The following is a 9,196-nucleotide window of genomic DNA, read 5'->3' on the forward strand; positions in this document are numbered from 1 at the left end:
CTGTAAAATTTGGTGGAGGTTCCATCATGCTTTGGGGCTGTGTGGCCAATGCCGGCATCGGGAATCTTGTTAAAGTTGAGGGTCACATGGATTCCACTCAGTATCAGCAGATTCTTGAGAATAATGTTCAAGAATCAGTGACGAAGTTGAAGTTACGCCGGGGATGGATATTTCAGCAAGACAATGATCCAAAACACCGCTCCAAATCCTCAGGCATTCATGCAGAGGAACAATTACAATGTTCTGGAATGGCCATCCCAGTCCCCAGACCTGAATATCATTGAACATCTGTGGAATGATTTGAAGCGGGCTGTCCATGCTCGGCGACCATCTAACTTAACTGAACTTGAATTGTTTGTCCAAAATACCTTTATCCAGGATCCAGGAACTGATTAAAAGCTACAGGAAGCGACTAGAGGCTGTTATCTTTGCAAAAGGAGGATCTACTAAATATTAATGTCACTTTTCTGTTGAGGTGCCCATACTTTTGCACCGGTCAAATTTTGGTTTAATGCATATTGCGCATTTTCTGTTAGTACAATAAACCTCATTTCAATCCTGAAATATTACTGTGTCCATCAGTTATTAGATATATCAAACTGAAATGGCTGTTGCAAATACCAAAATATTTAGAACTAAAAATGATTAAGATTAATAGGGGTGCCCAAACTTTTTCATAGGACTGTACATTTTTTACACGTGTAAAAAACGTGTCAAAATACACGTTGCGAGTTTATTTGGATATAAGACTTTTCCTAAATATATTGCTTTATCAAAACTGCTTTGTTTGGCCACTATCTTAATATATTCACTTCATTGTTGACACTGGCCCTTGGGATTATCTTCTCATTTGTCAAGTGACATAGCGTAGCTGCCTGCTCTCAGGGGGGGAGGGAGGGGCTGACAAGCAACGGAGATCCTCATATAGGGGAGGGGGAGGTGAGAGCTCCGGGATTACTGTGCTGTCTATCTTCAGCTTTTCCACTTATCAGCTGGTTTAATTGAATTTGGCTGATAAGGGCTGAGATAAGGAGTCCGTTACTTCTGTATGTAATGCAAGCTGACTCTAATCCAGCTCTGCTACATCAGTTTCCACATCAGCATCATACTGTGGATCATAGAAGAGCAAGTGAAACCCCGCCCACCAATGTGCGAGAAATCCAGGAAGTGAAGAGAGTACAGAGCCTTCGGGCTGCAGAACAAGAGTTATGGGAATACCCCTTTAATCCACTCCTGGCATTGGCTCAAAAAAAAAAAAAACGCACTACAATCTGCAGCAAATCCATAAATGCTACACCCTAAACTGATCCCATTGTGTGTAGCATCAAGTAATGACCTTTCCTATGCTACCCGTCAAAAAGCTTTCTGTAGCTGAATTGTAAAGTATAAGCTTTTAAAACTTTAGATCAGTACATTCACATTTGCCATAACTAGTCACAAATGGATCGTGAGCAGGTTCATCTGGTAATGCAGTCATTGTAACAAATAATTTACCTCACTGTCTAATTTCAGTCTGACCTTACTTCTGGCCTCACAATGTGTGATTTAGCGCGTTGACTGCATAACTAGATGAAGTTGGTGCCCGTCCCCCATCAATGATTAAAGTAAATTTGCATATGCCAAACGTCAAGATTTTAGAATCTTCTAACTACACTTTTTCATCAACAGTGACCTTAGTGAGTGACACCATATTAAAGGTCATTTCTTGATGCTGCACATGCTGGGTTAGTTAAAGGAGGAACAAAACACCTAACAGGTTCCCTTTAAAATAAGCGAATCAAGGCTTCATTCACATTTTTGCACTTCCGTTTGCATCCATTTTTTGCATCCGTTAAACGGATATGCTAAATGGATTTAAAAAACATGATCTGAATGGAGCCTAAGTGATCCTAAACTAGAAACTGCTACAAGAGAAAGATATGACTGGCTATGGCATAACTATAGGCTGAGGCACCTTGTTGCGGAAAATTTGCTTTTTTTGTTGCAGATTTTGCAGAATTTTTTTGAGTCAAAGCCAGGAGTGGATTCAGCAGAAGGGAGAAGTATTGTAACATCTCTGCCTGTTTGGGTCACTGCACCACCCTCTGCTCACGTGCTGCGGCGCAGGAGGCGGGTGCAGTTTGGTTCTTGGATTAAAGTTTTTGGTCGCACTGTGTGAACTCGACTCTAGTTCTGTGATTGCATTTGCACCACACCCGTCTTCTGCCTATGTTGCCTCTGTCCATTAAGTGGTTAATCTGGCTTTGCCCTGTGATTGACAGCTGCCTTCCTGTGAACTCCATGGGCGGGTTCTTCCTCCCTATTTAGCCTTGGTTCCCATTCACACCAGTGCTTGCTATTGCCGTGTGCATACTTGCTCTTACTGTCCCTGTTTTGCTTATACTATTATCCTTGACCTTTGGCTTCCCTCATTGACTATTCTCTTGACTCCGATTTGGCACTTCATCGCTCGACTGTTACTGAACCCTGGCTAGCTGACCTCCCATTGTTGTCGTTTGTCTTGTCTGCGTTTTGTGTTTCACATATTCAGGGAGGGACTGTCTTCGTGGTTGTCGCCTATTACCTAGAATAGGGTCTGGCAATAGGAAGGGAAAGTTGGGGGCTTCAGCTTAGGGCTCACTGTCTCTTGTGCCCCGCCCCAGGGTTTTAACAGTTACTGAGGAATTGCTGTCCTAGCAATTCCCTTACAAGTATAAGTACTTCCTATATACTGTACTTCCCATTACTTTTATAGCTACTCCTGGCTTTGCCTCAAAAAACCATAGCAAAATCTGCAACAAAAAAAGCTGTATTTCTGCAACGTGGGGGCTTAGCCTCAAGCTGCACCTCACAAATGCAGAGACAGTTTTAGAAATCTTAATTGTACATAATGTTTACACAATTCTACTTAAAGGGAGTATATCATTTGAAAAACTCATTTTCAACTAAAGGCTATTCTACGCATGCCTTTACTTTTTTGATTTTCCCCTCCGTTTCTTCAAATTCGTTTTTTTCTGGTTTTCTAATGAGGATGACGGAGCACTAGGGACGTTCCCCCAGCGCTCCGAGCATCCTCTGCGTCTAACATGTCCACTGTCCCTTTCGTGCTTGTGTTCCGTTCCCTCCTCATCTTTTGCAGAACTTGCGCCTTGCACAGGCCTCTGATGACATGCTGTACCTATCTAAAATTTCACGTATGCGCAATTGGCTCTGACACTCTTGGTTCAGGCAGAGCTGACTGCACATACCCGAATGGCCATTTTGTGGTGGTCTGCTACCCTGGCGCACTGCGCCTGCGCAGTATGCTCGTGTAGTTCTCTGGAGAACTGATCATACAAGCGCAGTACACTCGTGTAGAAACAGTGGAGAGAATCAAAGAAGTAAAGGTAGGAGTAGAATAGCCTTTTTAAAGGCTATTCCAACATGCCTTTAGTTGAAAATGAGTTTTTCAAATGATAAACTCCCTTTAATGCAGTACTTTACTTTTTTCCATTTTTAATGTCATGTTTACTGCTCCATTAATATACAAAGCTGCTTTAATAATTCTTATGGGTAACCTTAGATGCAGACAGCTGCTTACATTCACTTCATTATAAGACTCTGCTACTATGGAAACCCTCTGTATTCTGAATTTAGCTTGAGAAGGGAAGAAAACATTGAGCTCAAAATCAGTACAAGATTATTAAAAGAATATTTAAAGAGGACCTGTCAGCTTTGCTGGCTTATCTATTTTATTAAATATTTGTATTTCTAATGAAATAACTCTGGCGCATCCTTTTCTGTAATAATTAGGTTAATTCACCTATATATTTATGCATAGATTAACAACAGTGTTACCAGCTTGGAGTGTGCCTGTACACAGCTTGACATTGTACAAGAAGTGCTCGAAGTACACACCCCAAAATAGTAATGCTCAGTTGTCAATGTATTCATCTATTTCTAGGAGAAATAACAGAGGAACTTCTGAACATGGATTTATAAAGAAGGTTGAATTGTTATTTGATGAGAATACATATATTTCCTAAAACAGATATGTCAGCAGAGGTGACAGCTATGAATTTTCTGCCCCAACACTACATTTATTGACCCTAGTCATTTTCCAGATACTTGCAATAAACTTTACTGCTTGTACATTATGCACAAGTTTACAACAGATGACACTAATAACAATAAGTTACCATGCTTACAGATTTACAGAGTCTATTGCCTGTCATACTGCAAACCAAGCTGTAAATGCTTTTCATCTATGTTATCCTCATACTCCATTTTAGTGAATTTTCAATTGTAATGTATATGGAATAATATATAGTGTTTATCTTTTCTTTGGCAAACATAAATAATAATATCATATACCAGTGACTGATATAAACAAGAAAAAGACTGGCTGTGCTGTCTGAGAAGATAACTGACTAGACTGATATTCAGATTGTGACTGATTCACCACAGGAAAACTCTACTGCTATGTAGCCAGCAACAGTCAGATTTGTTTCAATATCTTGTGTTAATGATTTTCAGCTCAGCAACTTTACCAGTAACTTTCCGTTGTGCTGAGGAGAAGAACAGAGTGGACAAACGGATAACAAGATTTGTTCTACCAGTGGGAGCCACTATCAATATGGATGGCACAGCTCTCTATGAAGCAGTGGCGGCAGTATTCATTGCGCAGCTGAATGACATGAACTTGGATGTTGGTCAGATTGTCACAATTAGGTATGTAAATTCAGTCTTGGCAACCAAAGCATCTATCATAGGAATTAAGCCACTTTTCTGTAACTTTACATCATCTGTGGGTTAGCCTAGTTTGCGACCATAATCTACAGCAGAATTTTGGTGCAGTTGTTTAGAATTTTATCACCTTCTAAGCCAGGGGTCCTCAAACTGCGGCCCGAGGGCCACATGCGGCCCGCCAAGCACTTCTGTCTGGCCCCGCCAACAACGCCGGCAGGCGTGCATTTATAATGAAGCTCCTGTGGAGCTCGAGCCAGGCCATGGAGCGCACTTCACTTTACCTATTGGAGGGCACCGCTCCCAATGTCTGTGCGACCTGCTCTGCCTCCGGCCCACTGTTTAAAAAGGTTGAGGACCCCTGTTCTAAGCTATGCATTTTCCTCAAAAACCATAGTCCCTTTTGACATAGCGAACGTTGTGGGAATAAACGGCAGAAATGTATTGCAGTTTTTCCCCATGGCTTATTGCAGAAAAGTCTGCAGGACTTTCAGTCACTATTATACCTATATGGAAAACTCCAGCGTTTCAGCAGGTATATTTGATATGCTTCGATTAAAAAAAATACAATGGTTTTTGAAATTGCAGATATTTTACTGCAGTGTGAGGATGGGATTAGCCAGAATCCCATCCACTTTGCAGATACTTTGAAACATCTAAGGTTAAGGCCGCACGTTGCGGAAAAGCTGCTTTTTTGTTGCAGATTTTGCTGCATTTTTATTTAACTATAAGTACTTCCTATATATTTCCCATTACTTATTTATAAATACATGGTTTTGGCTGAAAAAACTGCTGAAAAACCTGTAACAAAAACTACATTTTACAACGTGTGGCTTTAGCCTAAAACACATAGTTGTTTTGTGCAAATTGAGTTACAATTCTGACACATTTAGATTAGTAAATCTCTCCCAATATTTGTCATTAATTTAACTTAAATTGCACTTTTTACAGTGTGACCGCTACAGCAGCCAGCATAGGAGCTGCCGGGGTACCTCAGGCCGGCCTAGTCACTATGGTGATTGTTCTGAGTGCAGTGGGGCTTCCAGCGGAGGATGTCACTCTCATCATTGCTGTTGACTGGCTTCTGTAAGTGTATATCTAACCATGGTAAAATATATATATGGACAGGATTCCTATATTTTGTGTACTGGAAACAATCTGCCTCTTTAAAGCTTAAATGGGCTTTCACATGGAGGAACAAGGCGCTGAATTTGGTGTGGAATGCACGTCAGATTCAGCGCTGAAAAAAGAGCTTTTTTTTCAGGAGGCTTTTTTTCAGCACTGAATCTGACACAGATTCCACACCAAATTCAGCGCCATTTTCCTCCATGTGAATGCACCCTAACTGTCAGTCAAATATTGCAGCGGAAAACGCAAACAGAGCTAAGAAACTAGAGAAATTCAGTGAAAATTAATTTCCAGAATACAGAAGGAAAATACTTGTGTTCTGTTGACAACTAGTCAGATATCATGTTCTAACTCGTAAAAAAAAATTACATAATGAGGAAGGTGAGCTATGTGAAGATGATATTTCTTGAGTTAATTGTTAATTGTTAGTTCCTTGACCTGTAGCTTGCAGATGGCGTATTATCACAGTTTATAGCCCCACTCATTACAGAATTACAGTCACTGTTAATTGCACACAATATAATTGCTGAAGATAAAAAAAAAGATTACAGATGCCTCATTATGACCTTTATAATATTTCATCAGAGCTTAAAATATTTATATTTTCTGACCGAGGAAAGCAGAGACAACATAAATATTAAAGGATTGTGTGCCACTTTGTAAAGGGCTAGAATTAAGAAGCTACTGTAAAGTATTTAATAAACAGTGTGGGCAGACATTTAATTCAAGTCATTTTTATGTTGGATAATGAAAGATACACTTCTGTATGTCTTTTTTAAGATGTCAGTCTTCCTATTTAGCTCCAGAATCACAATAAAGCTATGTATCTTATACTAATTTTAATTGAATGGATATGACTTGTGTACTCCTAATGGCATTGTCAAATTGGTTTCTGGTATTTACTCTTAAACCCCAATACAAGGATCCAATTTTGCTATAGGGACACCTCTTGCAGTAGTTTCTGTTCAGTAATTGCTGAACAAAGTTGGTTGAGAAATGCCTGCATGCAGCACTAGACATGGCCAGAACAAGATAAGGAGAGCCAGAGTTTGTGTGTAATTGTAATCCATTCAGAGGTCAGGGCATGCAACAGAGTCAATAATTGAGTATAGAGGTCAGGAAAGTCGTAACAGGTTTGGAGTAAGGTAATACAAGTAGAGCTCAAGCACAGCTAATACGGACAAAACTATGGTAAACACCTTTACTGGACATTAGGCACCTTATTTCTCAGGCACCCTCTTATGTTGGGGGGCCTTCTATTACAAGAGGTGTATGGTGATCATTGGCCTTTTTATATAAATGGGGAGGGTGTACTTGCATTCTGGAAATACTGGTAGGAATTGGCAGGCCATGAGTCTGTGCTACAGGAAGCCAGCGGCTGATAGGGGAAAATAAGATTGGTTTTACACTATCTTTTCTCCCTTTTACTCCTCTCTTCTGTAAACATGTGTTATCTAACTTATGACCTGCAGCCTCCACACAGATATCAGAATTTTCAAAACAAAAGTCAGTTTAGTCAAGGGGTAACAGGGAGACGGCAAGATAAAAGGAGAAAGAAGCATATTTCTTTGAAAAAATATTACAATGTTGCATATAATTGTATGTACTGATTTATGCTTTGAGTTGGATGTAAAGTTAGTAGTTCAAAAGTACCATTTTGTTGGTTTCAGTTTGTTTTATTATCTGGCTAACTGCTGTTAATGGAGCATTTTGAGAAGTCTGAGTCACTGGTCAGCTGTGTAGAATAGCATATTACTACCCAAACTCTGTAGTGAAAGCACTAAATAGAGACACACTAAAGGGTTTTATGGAACAATTTTATCGAGGAAGTCATCATGAGGGGTTATCAATATCAGATATGTGGGGGGTCATGCTACTAACACCCCAAGAGTACTGAGGACACATAAATTACTCCCTTTGGAATGGCCTAAAGTCAAGGTGGCACAGTAGGTCCACATCCGCTACCCGTTACAGCTATGGTGCTCTAGCCATTCACTTAAATGGGTGAGAACTGCAGCAAGCTCCAGAACCATGCACATTATATGTACAGCAGTGTGCATGTTGAACACTGAAAAGGCTACATCACTAACCTGAGAACAACGGTCCCTTCAAACAGCTGATCGGTAGATGACTGGTTTCTGCCTAAAGCGGCAGAGAGAAAAGTCCTACTTATAGGACTGTTCTCCTCACTGATTTTAAGTGGAACGGGAATGGAGCCTCAAACTGAGTCTCAAACACTAGTGTGAACCTAGCGTAAGTCTAGTTTGTGTGACTTTTCTTGATTTTTTTCTGATGTATGTTGTCTTCTTACTTGCCACTTTGTCGTGTTGCTTTTATATAACGGTACTCTATCATCATTATCCAGTGTAACACAATAAACTTAACCAAATATTTCTGACCTGTAGGGATCGATTTAGGACCATGGTAAATGTTCTTGGTGATGCATTTGGAACTGGAATAGTAGAGAAGCTCTCCAAGAAAGAATTGGAACAAATGGATGTCACGTCAGAAGTCAACATTGCCAACCCTTTTGCCATTGAACCAAGTGTACTGAAAAATGAGGACGATGGTGAGGTGAAGAAATCTTATGTGAATGGAGGATTTTCTGTAGATAAATCAGATAATATATCTTTCACTCAGACATCGCAGTTCTGAGGGAGCCAGGGAAGGTGAATGCACCTGGACTTTGTGGAACATTAGTGTAATACAGAGAAGACAAATTGAGATTTTCCTCTTCAATATTTGGACTCATGTTTTTTTGACTATTGCCAGCAGGTTATATGGAAAAAGAGAGCTGTAAAATACTTCACTTTTTATATGGGGATAAAGAGATCCCAAATTTTTGGAATGTATTACCAGTTAGCATGTTCTTTACCTGGATTGTTACATATCTAGGTCAGCAATGTGAATCTTTTCCATTAGCTCCTTTGAAGCACAGTCTCTTGTGTCCTTACAATGTCTTGTGTTCTCTACATTTGGAGTGACTGAACACCAAGGTAAAATGCAAGTTGCCTTAGATATATCCCATTCTGTAAACAGTCATGCCAGAAATGATTCCGATGTCATTTATGAGTAAGGTTGTGTGTTCATATACCACATCAGTTTTCTCATAACCCATAAGTATATTATTACCTTATTTGCAACATTCACAAGGCCCTTTATTAATAGTTCATGTTTATCATTCAAGTGAAAAAAGGAGTTTGCCAATTCTTTACTGAACAGTAGCCTATAAAAAGACAGGGACAGTATTCTGACATTTTTACATTATAACTTTTCATATCAGGTCTTATATTTTATACCTTAAGTTCCTTTATATGACAATGCATTTAAAAAAAAAAAAAAAAAAAGTCACACACAGCAGTAT

At 39.7% G+C, this 9,196-nt stretch overlaps 1 protein-coding gene across 1 annotated transcript in view; it reads left to right on the forward strand.

Moving 5' to 3' along the window:
• SLC1A1 (solute carrier family 1 member 1) overlaps positions 1-8,941 on the forward strand; it is a 42,743-nt gene extending 33,802 nt beyond the window's left edge. Inside the window, exons 10-12 of the mRNA XM_075279048.1 lie at positions 4,495-4,689; positions 5,656-5,790; positions 8,238-8,941. Coding sequence (XP_075135149.1) covers positions 4,495-4,689; positions 5,656-5,790; positions 8,238-8,487 — 580 coding nt within the window. The 3' untranslated portion in view covers positions 8,488-8,941. The remainder of the gene's footprint in view (positions 1-4,494; positions 4,690-5,655; positions 5,791-8,237) is intronic.
• The last annotated feature ends 255 nt before the right edge of the window (positions 8,942-9,196 follow it).

This window comes from Leptodactylus fuscus, chromosome 1, assembly GCF_031893055.1.
Source record: "Leptodactylus fuscus isolate aLepFus1 chromosome 1, aLepFus1.hap2, whole genome shotgun sequence".
In the NCBI taxonomy this organism is placed as follows: domain Eukaryota; kingdom Metazoa; phylum Chordata; class Amphibia; order Anura; family Leptodactylidae; genus Leptodactylus; species Leptodactylus fuscus.